This window comes from Canis lupus, chromosome 31, assembly GCF_011100685.1.
Source record: "Canis lupus familiaris isolate Mischka breed German Shepherd chromosome 31, alternate assembly UU_Cfam_GSD_1.0, whole genome shotgun sequence".
Classification (NCBI taxonomy): Eukaryota; Metazoa; Chordata; class Mammalia; order Carnivora; family Canidae; genus Canis; species Canis lupus.
This window is the reverse complement of record NC_049252.1, coordinates 21753526-21776669: the sequence shown is the minus strand read 5'-3', so window position 1 is coordinate 21776669 and position 23144 is coordinate 21753526. Positions and strand designations below refer to the sequence as shown.

At 40.6% G+C, this 23144-nt stretch overlaps 2 protein-coding genes across 13 annotated transcripts in view; one reads left to right on the top strand and one right to left on the bottom strand.

Annotated features, from left to right (window-relative positions):
• Positions 1 to 12189, bottom strand: part of GABPA (GA binding protein transcription factor subunit alpha) — a 35759-nt gene extending 23570 nt beyond the window's left edge. The window contains exons 1-5 of one of the 11 annotated variants that reach the window (XM_038581274.1): positions 11519 to 11709; positions 10433 to 10545; positions 9663 to 9830; positions 5094 to 5196; positions 2123 to 2267 (exon numbers count right to left, since the gene is read on the bottom strand). In XM_038581274.1, the coding sequence (XP_038437202.1) occupies positions 2123 to 2267; positions 5094 to 5170 (222 nt within the window). In that variant the 5' untranslated portion in view covers positions 5171 to 5196; positions 9663 to 9830; positions 10433 to 10545; positions 11519 to 11709. Of the gene's footprint in view, positions 1 to 2122; positions 2268 to 5093; positions 5197 to 9662; positions 9831 to 10432; positions 10546 to 10846; positions 11112 to 11518; positions 11710 to 12036 lie in introns of those variants that run through there. The other 10 variants (XM_038581270.1, XM_038581272.1, XM_038581273.1 and 7 more) reach the window with 10 other exon arrangements.
• Positions 11960 to 21050, top strand: ATP5PF (ATP synthase peripheral stalk subunit F6). Of its 2 annotated transcripts, none has more exons than XM_038581282.1 (4): positions 11960 to 12118; positions 15910 to 16080; positions 20185 to 20309; positions 20857 to 21050. In XM_038581282.1, exons 2-4 carry the CDS (start codon positions 15917 to 15919, stop codon positions 20892 to 20894), a joined length of 327 nt encoding a protein of 108 aa, XP_038437210.1. In that variant the 5' UTR covers positions 11960 to 12118; positions 15910 to 15916; the 3' UTR covers positions 20895 to 21050. The 2 variants fall into 2 exon arrangements, with proteins under 2 accessions (XP_038437210.1, XP_038437209.1); XM_038581281.1 differs by having other exon boundaries at positions 12112 to 12251.
• The last annotated feature ends 2094 nt before the right edge of the window (positions 21051 to 23144 follow it).

Genomic DNA, 23144 nt, shown 5'->3' with positions numbered 1-23144 from the left:
AGTTGACATGAAGAAGAGAAACTGCTAATCTCACATTCTTTATGAGGAGAGGAAGGGAGACAGGAAGGAATGCAAAATGCCTTAGGTCCTAGGCTAGCTTGGAATTCCATGATACAATGAATTATGTGAATTTCCATTTATGTAACTAAATGTTTATGGAGAACTTATGATGTGTTGGGTACTTTGCAAGTAATACTTTCATTTTGGGTAGAGCAAGTATGCTAAGAAAGGCAACAGAAGTTAGAGCTGAAAGGCAAAAAGAAGAGATCAAGTCCAAATTTCCCTTCTTTACATATGAGACTATCAGGTGAAGCCCAGGGATTCTGAGTTAAGTTTCTTAAAAGTTTGCCTCAAACGAGTGAAACTTTGAAGTCACACAGGCCTAGGTTCAAATTCCCAAGTACCTCTTTATAGCTATGCATTGGGCAAATTATTTAACTCCTTTAAATCTGTTTCTACATCTGCAGAAAGTAATTAAGAATATGCTGATTTCAAAGACTAATGTGAATATGAAATGAAATAAATGTAAAAATGTTCTGCAATTATTTATTCATTCAGGATAAACTGCTCAGGCAGCTCCAGTTAACCAATTTGTCATGGCTGCCTTAGATACCAATCTACAGAAGTTATTTCTCTAATTCCCTGGTTTTGGAACATTTGAGTTATTTTCAGTTTCAGCACAACCATACAATTAACAGCTCAGATGTACAACTTTGCTTACCGAGGTGACGATTTCTGTAAGAATAATTTATTGAGGTGACCTTCTAGGTATTTCACATTTAATATTAATACACTAAATACCTTCCAAAAAAGATTAATTTATTCTCTCCCTGAGAGAAAAGCTTTAAATCCTAAAATTATAATATTAGACCCACATACATTCTCTAATTCTAGAACATCCTCGCCTGCACCACACCCAACATTACTAGACTTACTGAAAAGATAAATGCATGGTTGAGTGGCAACTGAAACACACAAATTTCATTAAAACATTTCAATTTATTCTACATCAAAATCCTATTTGAAAATAATAGATATATGATGATTTGAATTTTTTTTAAAAAAAGGCAAAAAGTCCTACAACATATGGAATAGCCATATGACAAGACAGGCAAAGGGAGAAGTAAAGAGTAAGATAAACCAAACAATTCAAAAGAGGATACACTATGTATTTGTATAAATTAGCATAAAACAGTATAAAACTCTAACACTTATATGTTCAAGGAAGGTCTAGAGAAACTATCTGAGTAATCCTAAGTTACAACCCTTTATACATGAAAACATTACTTTTCTTCAGAGAATACCAAAAATAAAACAGGACTATGAATATGCTGTAAACATCATATATTATTAAAATACTACCACAGGTAAAATCCTACGGCAATAAACTCCCAAGGAATATAAACGCTGGTGTTTAATTTCTTATCCAAAATTCATTACTAGAGCAAATAAAAATGGAAGGGAATGTAAAAATCATTTAGTCAACTTTTCTCCTTTTAAAGATGAGGAAATTAATACACAAGAAGCTAAAACCTAGTTAGAAACAGAGTATGAGGAGGACACACTTCATCCAGGTTCCAAGGTCAGTATGTTTCTCATTACTTTATGTTTAGGCACTGATTCACACTTATTTAAACTTATTTCATATTTGTTAAAGTAGAAAGCAAATGTTTGATTTAGTACTCAAGATTTTTTTTTCTTAAAGCAGGCTACACACCCAATATGGAGCTGGATGTGGGGCTTGAACTTGTGATGCTAAGCTCAAGATTCAGATGCTTAGCTCACTGAGTCACCCAGGTGCCGGTAATACTCAATCTTTTAAATATAATTTTAAATAGAGGAAATTTTACTGCAAGAACTTTTATTTTTAAATGCTTAAATATTGTAATACAGATCTAATTTAGTTATAAAGACTACAGCTATAAAGGTAAAAGGCTAACAAAAAATATTTCAGGGTGCCTGGCTGGCTCCGTTGGTAGAGCATGTGACTCTTGCCCGGGGGTTGTAAGTTTGAGCCTTACATTGGGTATAGAGATTACCTAAAAAATAAAATCTTAAAAAAAAAAATTTCTAAGGCAGACTTAAATGCTGAAATATAAATCTCCAAAGAAAAAAATATTACCTGGATATCTTGCAGGCAAATTTCATGAGCATCCAAAGAACACTGTAGTCTTGGTTCTAGCAGTTTCTTTAAATTGCCTATTGGCTCATTGATGTCTATAGCCTGGCTTACACATTCAGCTGGGGTGTAGGTTTGTTCAACAATACTAAATGTTAAAGGACATAATAGTTAATTATTTGTACCTTGGACATTAAAGTAACAATATGCTGAAACCAAAATTCAATACACATTTCTGGTCTTTGAAACTCATTTCTGCATAGACACCATTCATAATGGTAGGCCTAACACCAACTGGTATTGCCAAACCGAACACTACATTGCAGAGAAATGCAAGCTTGAAATTTAAAGCACCCTTACAAATAGATCTCTATATATATATATATATATATACACACACATATATATATATACATAAATATACACACGTTTATATATGCCTATCAATATGTATACATACATACACACACATTTATATATGCCTATCAATAATGCATATACAATATTTAAAGGGAAATGTAAATGATACATTTTCAAGTTATTTTTAAAAATTTTAGGCCCAGAATGGAATATACAAATCTCCTCAAAATTTGTATACCATCTCTACTAATCAATTTCCTTTCCCGACACAAATAATGAGGTATGAAAGTAAGTTATATAAAATACTTACAATTTAATATAATCTGAGAACTACTGGTTATAATCAATACAGTTCAACATTAAAAAAAATCATATTCCTGCTTTGAAACTCTCAGAGACTCTTTTGTATTGTTATTTCATACTTTGAATTCTATGAAATCATAAATTCCTTAAGCGTAAAATCTTTGGCAAATAATTTTACATATTTTTTTCAAATCCTTATACGGAGTCAAAGAGAAGACAGACACCAAATAGTATCTGCTAAATTGGTGAATCTGGAATTCAATTAAGATTCACAGCACGTTTACTTTTAATATGATTTAAATCTCATTTGTAGTCAAAAAACAGCATTGTGTCTTTAAAAATTTGTCAAGTTCCGTTTTCACATAAATTCCAAATATAATGCGATATATGTGAAATTCAATAAATGTATATAGCCTAAACTTTTTCTAATACTTTAAAAGTTTATAATAGACCATTCATGATTAAAAACAAAGATTAGGGCAGCCCAAGTGGTTCAGTGGGTTTAGCGCCGCCTTTGGCCCGGGGCGTGATCCTGGAGACCTGGGATTGAGTCCCACTTCACACTCCCTGCATGGAGCCTGCTTCTCCCTCTGCCTGTGTCTTTGCCTGCCTCTCTCTCTCTGATGAATAAATAAATAAAATCTTAAAAAAAATAAAATAAAAACAAAGATTTTTAAATAATAGTAAATTGTTACTATTATTTTTGTTACGGTAAAATAATTGGGTATTTCAGTTAAGCATTTCTACCAAATTCTTTAGCTATAGCCCAATAGGTTATAATTTGTTTTTTTTTCTGTAACAATCATTTTTTTTTTTCGTAAAGATTTTATTTATTGGTTCATGAAAGAGAGAGAGAGAGAGAGAGAGAGAGGGACAGAGGCAGAGGGAGAAGCAGGCTCCATGCAGGGAGCCTGACACGGGACTCGATCCCAGGTCTCCAGGATCACGCCCTGGGCTGAAGGCGGTGCTAAACCGCTGAGCCATGGGCTGCCCCTGTAACAATCATTCTTTAAAAGAAATGTCTTTTGAAGATAGATCTGTAAAAACTTACTTTATGTGAGCTCAACAGTTAAAAAACTTTTATTTTGTTGCCACTATTTAAACCTTGGGCAACTTCATGCAAAAATCTGAATTTCTCATGAAAAAAGCAGATGATCTCCTATCACTGGCCCTAAATTCCTGACCATCTATATAGTACAGCTTCATAACGACAACTGCTTCTTTACAGCTATTCCCAAGGTCAACATAGTAACTATCAATTTCTTTTATGAGACATCTGCAAAGATTTTTTTGTAGAGGGCCAAAGAGCAAACACCTTAGGTTATGTGGGCCATTTGTGTGTGTATACATAAAAATAAATATATGCACATATGTATGTATAAACACATATCCACACATACATGTATGTATCCAATAGTTGGGAGGAGAAAATAGCATACTCAAATATGTTGAAAAGCTCTATTAAAAATTTAAGGTTTTAAATCTCAGCTCCACTCAACACTTAGCAGTCCTGTCAATCTTAGTAATTTTGTCTATTCAACACAGAGAAGTTCTAGACCTTCACCATTCCATAGAAGTCCTCTAACTACTCTTTAGTTCCTTTTACTTTCAACATATTATCTCATCTCCTGACTTATAGAGAAATGTAGGGACCCTTAGCCATCATCTTCCTCAAACTCTTCTTGACTCTCAAATCTCTATTTTGACCCAGACTGTGTCCCTGGATTCTGAACTCATTACCCCTGTTCTACCTCCTTAATGGAGTAATATTCCATTACTATTCCAAAAACTAACACCTTTCACTGCAGTATATACTTAGTACCGTGCACATAACGATCCATATACCTGTATGTCTCCTCAAATTCAACATGGCCTCTACAATAGCAGGCCACATTGTATTTGTCTCACTGTGGTACTCATTCATATACTCCCGACAGTTCCTAGTTTATAGCAGTTAACTTATAGATGTCTATTACATTATTTCAGGTTATGAATTAAACTCTTTCTGGAATAAAAATAACCAACATTGAGGAAAGAACAAAGAATCAAAGAGTGCCCTAGGGGAAAGAAACTAGTACAATCACTTGTTTCATCACTATTACTACCATTAGTTTAAAACTGTCTTTCCCTCCCAGCTACAAAGCAATTAAGTCAAAGGTAAAAAAGCAATACATTATCCCCCAAAATGCTGAGGTGAGTTACAAAAAAAAAAGGGGGGGGGGAGTGTCTCCTGAAAACTATGGCCTGATTCTTAGTTTTAAGTAGATACACTGATAATTATAAAAAGTAGTAAACTCAGAAAAAAACCAACCTTTCTTCTGTGCACTCTGGTTTCTCTGTCCCATCAATCTCAATTTCTATCAGCTCCTCTGCTTCTCTTTTAGTCATGGTTGGAGTATTTCAAAAGCTCAGTCCTGCAAAGAGTTAAAACTTGACATTTTGAAATGATCTCCATAAAAGAAATGCTATATAAAAAGCAGAAATCCAATTTAAATAAAAGCAGAAGAGGAAGTGATCTTCACATATAAAAGAAAATCCACAAATGAGATTTATATGAACCTGACATGACTTCATCGTTCCACGGTTATTTACTGGGATGTTTCTTGGCCCAAACTTAGTCTATATGCTATTTCAAGTTACTTCAAAATTAAGTGAAAGGTATGTCACTATTATACAGCATCTCGGTCTTAATAATGGATTCAAACCTGCACCTTAAAAATTAACATGGAGACAAATTATAGTTGTTCAGCTAAAAGCTGTACTTTAGTAGCAAAATATACTAAGCATTGTAATGATAGTGACAGAAATTAATCATAGCCAGTATTTGTGTTATAAATGACATCTTATAAAGGCCAGTACAATATTCTAAAACAGCAAAATAAAGTAACGAATCATTACAGATATGCACAATATTGCCAATTATATATTAGAATTTTTTTATTTTTTGGATGTGGTTTTATGTATTTTAAACCACTGATTTTTGATTCTCCTATGTAAAATTACCTGCTGCTTTAAACTACCATTAATACAAAATCATTGTAATTTTTAAAGTGCTAAGTAATGCAAAAAATAGCTGTGTATATTTGCATTTCTTTGTGGCCATTTCTGAGGTCTTCATGCTTTTAAGTTCCAGGTTGTTATTTCTCACTGTCGCCAATGAAATTGTCTTTGGACTCCATATGTATAGTCTCAGTCCAGAGCAGAATTTTCTAAGTTTACTATTACATCTAAGAAGGCACTTTTACGTGCTTCTGACTCTTTGACTTATAAGGACATTATCCTCTAAATAAATCTGGTATTGTATTCTATTATAATCAAAGGAGTCTCCCACTTACAAGATTTGATGAAATGAAGACTTCAGATATCCATTCTAATAATTAATAATAATAATAATAATATTTACTGAGCACCTAGCACAAGCATTAAAATGCTTTATAATCTTTACAACAGAACTATCTTATTTTGAGTCCACTCTCATATGAAAACTATCCAGAGGCTAAGTGAGGCTTGGCTGCACATGGCTCCGTGTTACACTTTAGGTGCAACAACCTAAGTACACATTCTAGGTGAGGCTGAACCACAGTTTATTCAAAGATGGGCTCTATATCGCAAACACAACACGAGTGCAAGAACCGCCACAGTCTCTAACCTGGGATGCTGCCACAGTCCCAGCTAACAGGTTTCCCTGTTGCTGTGCCGTTGTCCCCACTAGGGTCCATTCCCAGTCAATACAACAGCCAGCGCAATCCTTTTGAAAACTGAAGTCACAGCATAGCGCTCCTTTGACTAAGATCAGTTACCGTAAAACCTAAAGACTTTGTGGTGGCCAGCAAGGCTCTACAAGGTCTACCTCCATCCCCACCCCTCTAACTACTGCCTCTGGCTCCTACACTAGTGTCCTTGTTTGTCCTTGTATGTTCCTGCCCTCCAGCCTTTCTTTGCTCTTCCTAGCGGGTCTGCCTGGCATCTACTTCCCGCCAGCTGTCCTCCTGGCTACATACCTCACCTCTTTGATGTCTGCTCAAATCTCCTTTCCCCAATGAGGTATACCCTTACCACCCCATTTAATTCTGTAACTAGCCTCCTCTTTACCCTTTTATTCTATCTTCTTGTCCACAGCACCTGTCCATTTAACATACTTTATCAATAATTTCTGTATTCTCTTTCTCCATTTTATTATCATCAAAGCACAAAGACCAAAATTGCTCAAGAGTGACTTCAGGAACTTAAATTAGTCTAGATTAGGGACTTTGCCAGCTTCCCAAAATAGGAGGAGCTCTGCCGGGTCTCAATTTCTCAAGAACCAAAGTCTCTGGAAGACACAAGAACCCAAAGCCTGTGAATATGCGAAGTTACGTGGCAAAGGGGAGTTAGGATTACCAGTTCATCTTAAAATACAGATTATCCAGGATTACCTAATTGGATCTAACAAAATCACAAGAGTCCTTAAAAATGAAAGAGGGAATCTGTGGAGATCCAAAGTGATTCAAAGCAAGAAAAACACAACTGGTCTGCTGTGACTGGTTTGGAAGACAGAGGGAAGGAGTCACAAGCCAAAAACACAAAAAGCCTCTAAAAGCTGAAAAATGAAACAAATTCTCCCCTAGAACCTTTAGAAGAACCACAGTTCTGTTAACATCTGATTTCATCCCAGAAAGATCCATTTCAGACTTGATTTCCAGAACTATATATAATTAATTGATAGTTTATTTAAGCCACTAAATGTAATATGTCACACAGTAGTACTAGAAAACTATCTTCTTTCCCACTTTAGAAGGGCTATAACTCTCCTTAGGTCCCACCATCTCCAGCAGTTGAGAAGCGGGTTTTCTGACAATTTAGTCTCTAAATATCTGGCACTGAAATCTAGGCTAATAAAATCTAGGCTAGTCTGATTCCCCCCCCCCCCCCGCCCCTTATCGACATTGCTCTCACACCTGCCCTATAAAAAGGAAGAACAATAGGGGGATGGGGTTCTCCATGTGAGTTGATACACAACATGCACATCCAGCAGACTGCCTAGGCCCCAGCCGACTTTTGTTCAGGATGATGAAAGGATTAAGGACTTTTCTTGTTGACTGTGGACTAATTAAGTCTTCCCTTTCCCCAGTAAAACCTATCCTTTAATTGATGCTATACATAAAATGGTGGATTTCATTCCGAGCACTATAGCAAAACAAGTAATGACCCAGTAGGGACCCACTTACAGGACAACTTAAGCTCCACAAGAGCAAGGATATTTGTTTATAGATGTATACAAAGTACTTGGAATGGTGCCTCATCCTTAATAGCCATTCCATTAATATGTGTTGAAAAGATAAAAGCTGTAAGGACTATTATACATCAGATAAAATTGGCTCCAGATGCCTTCAAGGCTTAAACATAAAGTAAAACTATAAAGCTAATAAAAGAAAATGGTGGAGATTTTTTTGCAGTCTAAGGACAGAAAAAGATTTCTTAAAATTCCAAACATATAAACCATAAGGACAAATACTGATGGGTTTCATTACATAAAAATTAAGATTTCTGTTCAATAGACAGGCTACAGAGTGGGGAAAATATATTTCCAATATTCAAAAATAACAGGGACTAATAATTGGAATGTAGACAAAGAGTTCCTACTATAAGTTGATAACCTCAAAAAAAGGACAAATTAGAAAAATAAAGCATAGGAAAAGGAAATTCACATGAAAGCAAAGCAAAACAGCTAAGGATACAAAGAAATGCTCAAATTCACATCATCCCCCAAAATGCAATTTAAAACAAAGAACTCTGTACACCGTGTGTGTTGGTGTGTACAAGGCAAAAATTAGAAATCTGACTACCAGAATGTTAGTAGGGATGTGAGAATGTAAAAATCCTCTGCTGCTAGTGATGAGGTATGGACAGGTGTAGCTATTTTGGAGAATAATCTAGCAGCATTTGTTCAACTCAAGTATGCTTGTATTTATGACCCAGCAATACTCTCCTTAGATAAGCATTAGACATTCTCACACTGATAATAGGATGTTCAGGACAGTTTTGTTGGTGATAGGTGGAAGCTGAAGCCAATAAGGGTATCCATGGTAAGAAAGCACCACATGCTAGAAAACTTTATTAGAAGGTAGAAATAAGAAAATAATGTATACACACACAATCATAAAAACCGATCTGTATTAGAAAAAGTGAGAAACAGAGTAAGGTTTATAGCAGAACACTTAAAAAGATCACTTATGGGGCACTGGGATGGCTCAATTGGTTGGGTAGCTGGCTCTTGGTTTCGGATCAGGTCATGATCTCAGGGTCCTGGGATCAAGTCCCACAGCGGGATCTAGCTGAGAGGGGTGTCAGCCTGTGGATTCTCTCTCCTCCCTCTGTTCCTCCCCAATCCTCACTGTCTCTCTCTAAAGTAAATTAATAAATCTTTAAAAAAAATCACTTCAGTTTTATTTTTAGGGCTTACACTCATCATCTACTCTTATCTTCATTACTTATTATTTTTTAAAATTATTATCTACTTTTATCTTCATTATTTTTTTAATTAAATAAGCTCCACACTCAACCTGGGGCTTGAACTCATGACCCTCAGATCAAGAGTTGCATGCTCTACTAAGCCAGCCATGTGCCCCCTCATAGCCAATTAAAAAAAAAAAAAAAGAAAAAGAAAAACAGAAAGCAAGTGCAATTTCTGGGAATTATGGAAAAATAGAAATGAAAAAGTAACCAGAAGCTGAGAAACAGCCCTAAAGGCTTCTTAGCAGGGATAATGGTAGATCGACTTAAACACAAGCATTAAAACAGGGAGTTGTTGAAAAGATATCCTGTGATCTTACGAAAAAGTTACAGATTAGTTGCCCACAAAGTACCAAATAAAGTAAAAAAAAAAATGAGCCTTACATACTTGGGGGATGGGGGGGAATCACGTTACTCATTGATCTCCTTTTCTCTTCCTCTAAATCTAGAGAAGCAGTGGAGAGGTTTGGGAAATTATTCAAATCTTTGATACCAGCGCTTGAACGAGTCTTAGCTCTTTTTCTGGAACCAATTCTCCAGAATTCTATGTCAATTCCTAAGAAAATGGAGAAGAGAACATTACTTGGAGCCTCTTCACCTAAGGACTGCCACCGGATGCCCTGGTTTCTCCTAGATGAGATCTAGCCTGGGGTTCAGAGCACTTCTCAAAATAGATACAAATTAACTAAAAATTCCTAGAAAGGCTAGTTTTCTTTAAAAGAGTTATGTTGATAACATTCTCTTTTGGAGCCACAGATAAATGTGAGGACTGCATTTCTTCATTGCGGTGCATTATTAGTTTACAGATGTTAGGGCCATTTTGCCCACTGAAGGAAAATAAAGAATACATAAATGTAAGTAGCATAGTACAGGAGTACCCGGAGGACCGACGACGCATTTTCCCCAAGCTAACAAATACTTTTAAATACTGGAAGAAATGAAAAGGCGTTTTTGATTTTTTTAAAAATAAAGCCAACAGGTAAAGCCAGGGTGAGAAAGGGTAAAACACTTGGCGACCACCTCCCTCACCGCCGACTGTTGGAGGGTTTTTACTGTGTGATTTGTTTTCCAGGAATCTAGTAGACTTGGAAGTTGGAGAGAGACTAGACTCAACAGCTTTAATTTAGTATTCAGCCTCCCCATGGTGCCATAACTCACCTCAATTAAACATCTAACTCCTTATCTTGCTACTCCACGCCTCTATCCTTTATGGCACGTACATCTGCAGTCCAGGTGAAACTGCCTTAAGCCCACCTAGTGTCAGAGTATGTCTTTAAAAAGAAAATAAATAAATAAATAAATAAAGCTCGGAAAACCCAGATCAAGACCCCAAGAGGGCCAGGTCATTTCCCTAAAGTGGCTCCTGGAGAGTCGCCTCATTTCTTCTTAGGCTCGAGACAACACAGCTCCCAGGACTGTCATCGCTGCCCGGCCCTCGGCTCCCTCGGCTCCCGGGGGACCTTTCTAAAGCTCAGCTCCTCCCACGCGTCAGACCCGGCTTCGCTGCCGGTGGAATTTGCCAGTGGAAACTCTTTAGGAAGCGGACACTCCTCCCGAATCGCTACTCATCACCTCGCGAGGCAGTGCCAGGCACCGTTCTCCCGGCTGGGAACCCACACAAACCAGGGTCCCCAAGCGCACTGCCAACACGCACAAACGGCTTCTCTTCCAGGACGCAGAGTGCCAAAGACGCTGGCGAGCTGCGCCAACCCGTCGTCCTCCCTCCCCTTCTTAGACGTGCCTAAGGGAGCTCCGCACCCGCACCCTGTGCGTCCGCCAGCGGCCTCGGTGCAACTGTGGGGCAGTTCTAGAAAGGCCGCCGGCGGGGAGGGGAGGAGGGGAGGGGAGGGGAGGGCGCAGCGCTGAGCTGAGCTGGCGAGGACACCGGCTCGGCACCTCCCTCGGACACCCCGGCGGCGCCAGGCTCCGGCCCCACCGCGGCGACGGCCGGGGCAGGCCGGGCGGCAGCCGAGAGCGCCTCGGGCGGCCCGGCCCGGGGGCGCGCGGCTTCCCAGGGGCCCGCGCCGCGCGCCCCTCCCCTCCGCTCCCCGCACGGCCTCCCCCGCCCCTCCCCACCCGGCTCCCTCAAGTCTCCACGAACGGAAATGGGAGTCACAGCGCCGGGGACCAGCGGAAACAAAACACAGAGGCGGCCGCGGGGGGGCCGCTGCGGGTGAGGAGGCCCCGGAACGAGGCCGGCCCGCGCGGGCCCGCGCTCCCTTCCACCCCCGCGGCCGCACTCACCCGCTCCGGAATCCGCCCCGTCGCCCCCACCCGCGCTCCAGAGCCGGCTGAGAACAGCAGGGGCGCGGGCTCCACGCGCAGCGTCTCCCTGAGTGAGACCCGCGGCTCCCGCGACCCGAAGTGTGAGGCCCCTGGGCCCTTCCCGCGGAATCGGCGCTGAGAAACTCCAACCCCCCTCCCGCCTCCCAGGCACCCCCGGGTCCGGGACTACAACTCCCAGCAGGTTGCGCGAAGCGAACGCCTGAGGCAACGGAGGCTCGCGAGGCACAAGAGAGCCCAACGCCCCCACTCCGCTTTGTTTTACACTCTCACTTTCGGGGCATAGCTAATTCCTAAAGCCTCAACAACCCCAAAGAACAGGATGCTGAGTTGGGTCTGGGAGGATTTTTAACTAGGGAACAGGCCGATCAAAGTGCGCATGCGTGCAAAAGAAGGCTTCCAGGAGGTAAAAGACAGCAGGTCAAATTAGGCGAAGGAAAGATGGCGGAGGCTTCGCCGAGGGACCCGGAAGCACTTACCCTCCACTTCCTCCTCCTGTTTGGCTTCTGTCTCACCTAGAGCCGTCCGGTCGCAGACCGCCTCCGAGACGTTTCCTGTCCGGTGAGTGTCGACCGACTGAAACGGCGGCCCATAATGCATAGCGATGGCGGGTAGGCGGGTGGGGGCGGAGCCAGGGCCGGAAGTAGAACGGTGGCGGCCGTGGAGACTCCGGCGGCTCGGCGCGGAGTGCAAGGTGACTGGGGGGGGGGGGGGGGGGGTGGCTCGACCGGCTTGGCCTCTCGGGACTCGGATTCTGGGTTTCTTGCCGCGGCCTGGGCTGTCCGGTGCCGCCGTCCGTCCGGAGACTGGAGCAGCCCTGTGCCCCGGGCACCTTCACCGCCCGGCCCGGGGTCGCTGTTGACCTCGCCGCGTTTGGGCCGTGAAGTGTGCGGCTGACTCCGTATTCAGGCCCGGGGTTCCCTGCTCTGAGGGCGAAGCGGGGCGGCCCGGGGGGCAGGGAGGGAGGGAGGGAGGGAGGCAGGGAGGGGGGCCTGGGCCCGCGGCCCCGCTGCGGCCGCCCAAGGTCATTCCCTCAGGGCAGGTCTGCAGCCCGGGCCTGCCTTGGGGCGCGCGGGACCGTCTGCCCCACTGTTGAAAGCAGAATGTGCCCCGTAAGAGGGAGGCGGCTGATGGTGATGGTGATCTTTAACAGTTTGCACCCCGCCTGCAAAGACTGATAGTGGGGATCCCCGGGCGGCTCGGCGGCTCAGCGCCTGCCTTTGCCCCGGAGCGTGATCCTGCAGGGAGCCTGCTCCTCCCTCGGCCTGTGTCTCTGCCTCTCTCTCTCTCTCTCTCTCTGCGTGTCTCTCATGAATAAATAAATACAATCTTTAAAAAAAAAAAATACGGATAGTGCTAAAACGTGGTCAGGCGGCTTTGCTTTGCACGCCCCCTGTCCAGCACGGTCGTCCGTCTCAACCCCAAGAAACGAGATGCCGACTGGGGGCGAAGGGGGTGCTTGAGTAGGGGTGAGGCCAGAGGTCGCAGGCGGGACCAAACAAGGTTGCCAGGAGGGAGAAAGAGAGCGGGTCGGTTAGGCGGGTTGTGGGTGGACCTTAGGGGTGTGCGCGGAAGAGGCGGGGGAGGGACTAACCCGTGGCCAGCCCAGCCCCTCTTCCCTGTGTGCGTCTCCGCCTTCCTGCCGCTGCCTCCCCCAGCCTGTGTCCCATCCTGTCACCTGTCACCGGTTCCCGCGGCACCCCATAGCGCCCGAGTAGAGAATCTATCGGACCCGGTATTTCACGCCCAGTAAAAATAGTGAGATCGCGCGCTCATTATTTTTCTAGACAGGTTGAGCTTGAGGGCCCCATAGGACCTCTGAAGGGAAGAGGCCTGTGGAATGTGTGGGCTTGGGGTTCAGGAAGAAGATGAAAGTTAGAGTTGTGATTTGGGAATCTTGAATACTTAAAAGAGGGTGATAGAGGGGCGCTGGGCGGCTCCGTCCGTGGAGCCCGCAACTCTTTATTCCCGGTGGTGATCAAGCCCCCGTGTTGGGTGTAGAGCTTACTTTAAAAACAAAAAACAGGGCAGCCCTGGTGGCTCAGCGGTTTAGTGCCTGCCTTCAGCCCAGGGCGGGATCCTGGAAACCCAGGATCGAGTCCCGCATAGGGCTCCCAGCATGGAGCCTGCTTCTCCCTCTGCCTGTGTCTCTGCCTCTCTCTCTCTCTATGTCTCTCATGAACAAATAAATAAAAATCCTTAAAAAAAACAAACAAACAAACAAACAAAACTTAGATGATAGAAAATGAAAATGGGTTTTACGTAGTAGAAACAACACAATTTTTGCCACAGTCGGCGCAAATTAACTGGGAATATATAGGCAGTGTAAATAGCTTTCTTTAGACTTAGTTTTATTATCTATAAAGGAGGGATACGAACACTGTCCTCTAATTCTTAACAGTATTACCCTAGCGGTACACGGAGAGAACATGTATGGAAGTACTTTGCAGAGTATTCCGGGCTGAACAAATGTTTGGTGGCCTTCTTGCTGAGTGTTCAGCACGTCCTTAAGTTGCCAGAAGGGAAGATACACCTTGAGTTGCACTATTTTTAAAATGGGTCTGCGTGTCTGGTCAGATTCTACAGTGCACCCTTCGGCCACATACTTCATTTCTAAGCCTTATTTTCTGTGTATGTAAAATGGGAATCATAATAAGTAGATTATTTGTTGTTTGCTTCGAGTCTTCTCGAGTCTTTTTCTCTGATAGAGTGTAAAAGTGACATACGGTGAATTCTTTAATTTTTTTCAGAGTGTGCTTTCATCCTGGCAGGTGAAGAGTATTTTGTTTATTATGGGAGTTCTTTTGGTAGGTTTCCTTTTTTTCCCCCAAATTTTTATTTAAGTCCTAGTTAGCGAACATATAGTGCAATACCGGTTTCAGGAATAGAATTCAGCGATTCATCATTTACATATAACACCATGTTCATCATTAACAAGTGCCCTCCTTAATCCCCATCACCCATCTAGCCCATGCCCCACCTCCCTCCATCAGCCCTTGGTTTGTTCTCTTCTTTTGGTGATCTTCATGTGCCATTCCAGGGCTTCTCAACCTTAGCACTATTGACGTTTTGGACCAGAGAATTCTTTTTCATGGGGAGGCTGTTTGTGATTGTTAAGGGTTGTTTAGCAACATCCCTGGCCAGTCACACCCAAGCCACAACAACCAAAAATGTCAGCTATCTCTTGGGGGGTACTGTCACCCCTACTCAGGAACCACTGCGTTACTACCCTACAGTCTTCTAACTTAGTGCTTCTTAAACTCTTAGTGGTAGAGGACCATTTTTACCCCCCAACCTTTGCAGCGACTTTGGAAGAATACAATGAAAATGAGGTACTGGAAAAATTAGGTGAAAGATGGTACAGGGAAGACACACAAAATACAGACTGACTTATTATTCAAGAAATATATATTACTCTGTCAAATTGCTATAAAAGTTTCTAAGTCCTTATTTCAATTGTATTACTATAGACCAGTAAGAATTTGTATACTACTGTTGGTCCACAGACCACACTTTGAGCACTTAATAGCAGTCCAGTGTTAGGATGACAATGGTTATTGTTATTAATAGGTAGTTTTGGGACACTGTGGGAGTCATGTTAGCGTGCCAGGTTTTCACTTTAATGTTCAGAAATTTTACCAAGCTATACTGAGGTGTGAATCTTTTATCTCCATTCCAACATAGGGTTGAATAAACCCTGTTTGACAGAGGCCACCTTTCTTAATCTGAGGGAAATTTCTTCTAATTATTTATGGCTTCCTTGTCTAAATTTTTTTTTTTATTTTTATTTATTTATGATAGTCACAGAGAGAGAGAGAGAGAGAGAGGCAGAGACACAGGCAGAGGGAGAAGCAGGCTCCATGCACCGGGAGCCCGATGTGGGATTCGATCCCGGGTCTCCAGGATCGCGACCTGGGCCAAAGGCAGGCGCCAAACCGCTGCGCCACCCAGGGATCCCGGCTTCCTTGTCTATTACTTCTTTTGGGAATTCTTGTTTCCATGTATTTTTGTAATTTTTTCTTTTTTTTTTTTTTGCATCTGATAGCTGAAATCACCTGTTTTATCCACTGAAATGTGTTAGTTAGAAGATCACTGTATTTTAGTTTCTGAAAGTAAGGACTTGGAAGTCTTTAAGTCCTTTTTTTTTTTTTTTTTTTCCACTCTTTTATTGATTAGGTTGTACTGCTTGATTTTTCTCTTTCGTTGGTGGGCTCTGTTGGGCTGGTTCTTTTATGGTTGAGTTTTGTAGCAATTAGTGGAGTTAAAGCCCCACTATATGAAATATTTAGAGATATTTGGCAGTTATATGTTTTAAAGTATATTAACATGCTGGTGCTTGTTTTCGGTAACAGAATCACCATGATTCTTCAGAGGCTCTTCAGGTTCTCCTCTCTCATTCGATCTGCAGTCTCAGTCCATTTGAGGAGAAACATTGGTGTTACAGCAGTGGCATTTAACAAGGAACTTGATCCTGTACAGAAACTCTTCGTGGACAAGATTAGAGAATATAGAACTAAACGCCAGTAAGTGGTAGATAATCAATCATGGTGTAAATATAAATATCCAAAGTATTAAATTTTGAGATTGGGGGAAAAAATTGGTGTTTGAGAGTGTCTAAGATCTTCACTGAGGTGATCCCTGACATACAGGTTCATTAGATGCTCTAAAAGAATGTAAAGATCTTGATTCTTCTTTTAAGTTCCATTTTTTTTTTCCTTTTATGGGTTCCAAGGGAGAATTCTGTTAAATCTATTGTCATTTTAGATATATCATTATTATAATGTCATTTATTATAAACTAGAGTCAATTCTTAGAAGTACATGGGATCTTGAAATCATTTAGCAACTATATTTGAGAAAACTAAGTCCCTTAGACATTAATTAGCCTCAGGTCATAAAACTAATTGGAGGAAAAATATATTATCAAAATATTCTAATTCTCAATTTAGTGACCTTTCTATTACATCATGATTTGGGAGTAATGTATGAACACAGCATTTTTTTCTTTACTGCTATTTCCATAGTTATATATTTCTAGGAATATCAGAAGACAAAAGACTCTGAAATGGCATAAAGCAAATCCAGGATGATTATAGAACCACACCGTTTTGGAGATGAGTGATGACCTTAGCCATCAAATTCAACCCCCAAATTTTAGGAAAAGTGACATACGTCAGTTCAGTGTTCTGTTTTATTTAGCTGTCTAGCATGTTCAAAGCACTGGGCTATTAAACCGTGTTGGGCCACAGAAAGAAGCCATATTGCATTTCCATAATCTTGAAATCTGATAAGGGTAGAAAGCATGTAGGCACGTATAAAGTAGTATATAAGGTAAAACGGGTTAGATGCTAAGGTAGTGACATAGTTAATGTTGGGGAGTTCACAGGAAAGAATGCTCGTTTCTAGCTGGAGGCATTTTGGAAGAGGCAAAGGCAGCTTGTAAGAGTGATTGTTTTGTCGTGGCTTTGAAGGCACTGTTTAGTCCTTTATCCATTTTGAGAATATGGATAGCTCTGGATCATCCTCAGTTTAAAAAAGGTGAATAATTTACTCACATGATTTTCAAGCTTATAGCTTGAAAGGTTCCTCAAACCCATGGAAAGCCATTGGTAGATATCTACATCTAGGGGTCTCCCCCAGGTTATGAACAACCGGTGTGAAGGTTGGACAGATAAATGGGAGTGGGAGGACGATATCTTTTAGGAAGAAAGAATGAAGTGAGCTAAGGCATGAAAACTAGAAACCACAAAGTATCTTTGGGAAATTGTGTAATGCCGTTTCCCAGGAAGTTGGATATATACGAGGAGTGTAAGGAGCAGTAGCAATAGGAATGGGGTTGAAATGAGGGGATTATGAGGCTTTGATTATACGATAGGCATTTATAATGAATTAAAGGTTTTTAAGCAGTATGGTGGAGCGGAACAAGATTAATATTACTCTATTAGGATGATAATTTTAATCACAGAGTATTAGAAAAATTGGAATGTGCAGAAAAGGAAGACAGACATGATGGAAAATGTAATAATCCAAGCACTGGTTGATAAGGATCTTGGCTTTATAGCAGTGGGAATATATAAGTGATAGTCAAGGCATTGAGAGACTGAGAACTGATCTTGGTTATCTGATGGAGAGGCAGAGGAGAGGGAACAATTAAAGAACTCTGAGACTTTGAGTCTGAGCAACTGACAAAAGTTTTTGTCCTTGTCAGAACTAAGGAGGAAGAGAACAAAGGGATTAAAATGAAGACATTGTTATAAAATTCTGCCAACAATCTTACAGATCTTATCTCCATTTTTTATATGAGAAAAGCAAGGCTAAAAGTTTACAGTTTGTCTAAAATCATACAGTTTAGTGACATGTGCAGCACTGGTTGGGGGATTTGAGTGTTTCCTGTCCAGAGGTTTTGTAGTATCTTAGTGTTGATGCTGTTCGTACTTTATCCAATAAATTAATCCAGAGGTGTACTCTATTTTTTTTTTTTTTTTCAAAGTAAGCTTTATGCCCAATGTGGGGCTCGAACTCAGAATTGCACGCTCTACCCACTGAGCCAGCCAGGCGCCCCTGAGGTGATCCCTGGCTGGTTTAATCTAAAGCTTTAAGATTAAACTCTTAGTCTAAAGAGTTCATTTATTTGTGCAAACTGTGTGGAAAAATGTTCTGCACATGAATTCTAGCCTGGAGTGCTGCTTTGACGCCAGCACTATGACCTTGGGCAGGTTATTTAACCTCTGTACCTTATTCATATGTAAAATGGGTATGATAATAGCAGTATTTCAAAAGATGTTGTAAAAATTAAGTGATTCAATAAATTAGCATGCATAGTATTTTTTAAGTGCAATAAACAAGTATCCTTTGAGTGTCTACTTTGTCCTGGTCACCATGCTAGATCCTGGGGATGTAATAGGATGGGCTGGGAGACATAGTCAGGTATATCCTATACCTGAGGTTATAGGTAATACCTGGCCTCTTTTTAATAAGAGTACACATTACAGTTATAACAGCCATCATCTATCAGTAACCAGTATAGTAGTGAGACTGGCTAGATCCTCTCAAAGCAGTTCCTGAGACCTGTGGCTCCCAGAGCTGGAAGACCATCATTAAGGTATCTGGTGGAAGGTTCTATCTTGGCCTGTACTGTCTTATTTCATTGGCCATTATCCACATGTGACTATTGAAATTAATTAATTATAGCTAAGTATAAATAAAAATTCAATTCCTCAGTCCCTTAGTCACATTTCTGGGGCTCACTAGCCAGATTTTGCTAGTAGCTACCTAATGAGACAGCATAGATGTAGAGCATGTCTGTCATTACAGAAGGTTCTATTCCATGTGCTGATCTAGAAGAAAATTGGGTCCATGACAATCAACATCATTAATAAGTTCTTAAAGTAGAGCTGTCTCTTTTTTTTGTGGAAATTCTGTAACATATATAAAGCCCTATGCTTTTAATAGGCATATGTGAAAATATTATTACCCATTTAATGGAATTCTCACTTATAAAGTTTGTTTATTGCTCATTGGTAGGTGGACAGTGACATGACAAACACAGAATTTATGCAAAGAATTAATTACATCTAATTGGCCCCACTGCTGGTCCATAATGCTATATTTATCTTCCCAAATTCTAGTTTTGTCACTTTATTGCTTAGCAAATACAATACAAACTCCCAGACTTAACACTCTAGGTCTCCCATGACCTGGGTCCTGCTGGCTTTTCCATCTAGATAGATGTCTTGTTCTTCTCCACATAAGCCAGTTCTTTATTACCTCCCTCCATATCTTTGCTTTCTCAGTCTTAGAATGTAGGAAATTAAAATCTGACCCAAATGCATGATGTGTCTCAAATGCCACCTTTTTAAAATGAAATTTTTCCCAGTTAACTCAGCAAAAGTGCGCTCTCCTCAGCTTGAGTAGCTGTTTGGTGAACCATGTCTTTCAAGCTTATCAATAACTTATAGCATAAATGTTTCTAGACATTTTTTTTTCTAAATAGCAAATTTCTGAGGATAGGAAATATTTGCTTCTTTGGTAGACCTGTATTATAAGAGACTTAAAGTTACTAAAAGACCTTTTAGAAGCCATTTAGTGGTGGCTGATTTAAATTCGGTAATAGAAATAAGTAACACATCACTGTGTCACTTCACTATGTGCCAGTCACTATGTTTAGTGGTACATGTGCATTTTCTCTGTAATTCTTATAATGCCATCGTTAGGTAGGACCTTCAGTTTTAGATGTGAAAACTAAAGTTTAGAGTGCTTCATGCCTTGCTGTGGTTTAGCAGTTTTAATAAATTGTAGAGCACACATTCAAACAGAAGCAGTGATTGACTCCAAGAGCCGTGGACTTAGCCATTTTATCTTACCGCAACTTAGACCTCAAGAGATTCTGACTTAATAAACATCCTTGATACTACAAATCTTGAAAGTTAGAAGTTCATTTGAAGTTGCCCCTTTTATGTGGAACCTCATCATAATAAAAGTTTGAATTGAAATTCAAATACTTTTTTCATAAAGAATATTTTTCCCATGTGAATACTTTTGAAAGATCTATTGAAACTTGATGCTGAAAAGTAATTTTGGTTTTATAAATTGGTGCGTGAGTTTTTACCTGGCTTATTTATACAACAGGACATCTGGAGGACCTGTTGATACTGGCCCAGAGTACCAGCAAGACCTGGAGAAGGAGCTTTTTAAGCTTAAGCAAATGTATGGTAAAGCAGACATGAATACGTTCCCTGACTTCAAATTTGAAGGTAAGTGTCTAATCATGGATTCATTCTTGTAGGAGATTAAGTTGAGCATATTTATACTTTACAATTGAATTCTTCAGAGGATTAAATGACAATCACATGTAAATTTATTAGGGCAATGATGTTTGCGTGTGAGGCTCTGATATAAATAAATGATTGCCGTTGGCATGGGAGATCACGTAAGAGGTTAAATGGTGGGGATCTGAAATCAAACTCTCTGATCTTGGATCTTGACAAGATCACCTATGAGGTATGTGATCTTGGAATAGGTAATGGTGACTGTTTTTCATCTGACATTGGAGAGAGTTATATCTTCTTAATGGTTATTGTAATTAAATGACATATGTGAAATCAGTTAATAAAGAGCCTGGTTTATAGTGAGTGCTGAATAAATCTTTAGCAATTGTTATATTCCCATGTAGGTGTTGAAAAACAGTAGATATTCACTAAAGAAAAAAAATTACTAGATGAGTTAAATATTGAAGCCTTCTAGATAATGCATTTTATTTCACTATGACTAAGCTTGAACCTTTTTTCTTCCTTTTCTTAGATCCCAAATTTGAAGTCTTGGACAAACCCCAGTCCTGAAGAAATAATGTAAAATTTATTTGGCAATTTGTCCTAGATTAGTTGTACAACTGGATCAGAATAAACATGTTTCACAACTGTCAAATGTCCAGAGAACTGTCAAATGTTCTTTTAATTCTGGTTCCAAATAAATTATTTGGTGATATTGGGTGTACAGTTGAGTGTATTGAATTCTGTGTCTCAGCACCAATTTTAAATCCTCCCATTTGGTTATAATGAATCAGGTGGAGACCTTGCATAAATTGGCTACAACTTGCCCATAACCCACCAGACTGTTCTCAGTGTGCAGGACTACCCTTTAGAGGAGACTTACTGCCTGAGCGGAGCCACCCTGACCTAAGGAATGCTTGCTGCAGAGGGGTGTTATATCTGCTCCCAAAATATGAAGAAATAACTTATAAATATTTTATCATGGCTTTTCCAGGAAACTCAAGTTAGGTTTAAACCTACACAGGAACATCCATTGTATCTCAACTGTCATCTCCTCAAATGTTAGCTGCTTACACCCTAAGAGCCCAGGTCCCCTCTCTTCCCTAGCAGTTTCTGATCAGTCTATTACTGTGCTCCCCAGGTAGAGAAAGGAAAGCTGAGAGCAAATGGGGGTTCTACAAAGGAATCTCCTTTGAAAGAATAAGCTGTATAGTGGTGTTTTGCCTCAGTGATGGAAGATCCAACAACAAACACGGAACAGATAGGTGGCATAATAGACACGTCAAAATTTCAGTTCCAGTAGATGGCTCTTAAGGAAATTATTTTTAAGAAGGAAACTAGCTGTGCCTTTTCATGTCTGATAATCTCTGATTTGTGTCAATAAATATTGGATCTTAAACTCTTAAAGGTTTTCTTTTTTTTTTTTTTTTAATGAAGTCCTTTAACAACCTTCTTTATGAGTTTAGCTCACTTCAAAAGAGAAATAGATTGTTACTGTGGTGTGCAATTCTAACCAAAGCCAAACCTGCTTGGGAATACCTTTCCCGGGGCACCTGGTTGACTCAGTGGGTTAAGCATCAGCCTTCGGCTCAGGTCATGATCGAGTCCTGGAATCAAGTCCAACACTGGGCTCCCTGCTCAGTGGGAGTCTGCTTCTCCCTCTCCCCTGCTCATTCCCTCTCTCGCTTGCTCGCTCTCAAATAAGTAAATAAAATTTTTAAAAAGTTATAAAGGAATACCTTTTCCAAAAGACCTGTAAACACTTCCTAATAATACAGGTGTGACTAAACTAGTAAGGTGTGCAGAATTGGAATTGGAGAGGGTAAAGGAGTAGTAAGTCCTGTTTCTTCCAATGATGCTAAGCAATGATATTCATTTGAACTACTTTTATTTAAATAACTGTAGACATTGAAACAATTTGATGTTTGATTATGGCATTATTTAAAGGTAATTGAGGAAGTCTGGTTGCTCAGATCCTATCTCTATCCTCCCCTGAAACAACACCCACCTGTGGCAGGTGAGCTACCTGGTTTAGCTTGCAACTCCCAGTCTAGAGAAGGTCCTGACCCTTTTCCGTACACGCTTCACCTCCCTTCTTGTTCCCTCACTTCCCCCACTTGGTTTAGTTGAATTTTACCTTTTATAATTTCACACCGACTTTCTCATACACTTGTTTAAAATCTGTCTTGCAACTCTTTGGAGTTTGCTAGAACTTCCCAATCTAGTCATTCATTACATAAACGTAAGGATTCTATTTGTGACTGTAAGAATACTGCATTAAGCACTCTACTCCCATGCCCTACATTCTAGGCCATATATTGCTCACTTTTGACTGTCTTCTCTAGCTGACATCTACGGTGGTGCCTTGAGTCATGGATGTTAAGGTCCTCATCTTTCTCAGAGCCCCTTCTTCCTGGTGAGGCTGCCCCGACTACAACCCTGGCCTTTACCTGCCACTATCAGTCGGCCAGTGCACTCCTTATCCTTGGAAATGACCTCAACCTTCTAGGTTTTAGTGTTAAAAATAGCTTTTTTCTCCCATGCCTGGTGTTACCGGTTGAATTCTGTTCCGCTTAAAATTCACTTGTTGAAATCCTAACCCCCAGAACCTTACAATCTTGTATTTGGAGATAGGACATTTTTTCTTTTTCTTTTTTTTTTTTTTTAATTCAATTTGCCAACATAGAGTACAGCATTCGTTTCAGGTGTAGTGTTCAATAATTCATCAGTTGGGTATAACACGCAGTGCTCATCACATCACACCCAGTTACCCCTTCCCCCCTACCCTATTCCACCACCAGCAACCCTCAGTTTGTTTCC

Bases quoted from the DNA above. Each gene is read 5' to 3' on its own strand.
- ATP5PF (XM_038581282.1), top strand. From the start codon at position 15,917: ATGATTCTTCAGAGGCTCTTCAGGTTCTCCTCTCTCATTCGATCTGCA. The intron at 16,081-20,184 runs GTAAGTGGTAGA...TTTATACAACAG, and splicing joins GAATATAGAACTAAACGCCA to GACATCTGGAGGACCTGTTG. The intron at 20,310-20,856 runs GTAAGTGTCTAA...TCCTTTTCTTAG, and splicing joins CCCTGACTTCAAATTTGAAG to ATCCCAAATTTGAAGTCTTG.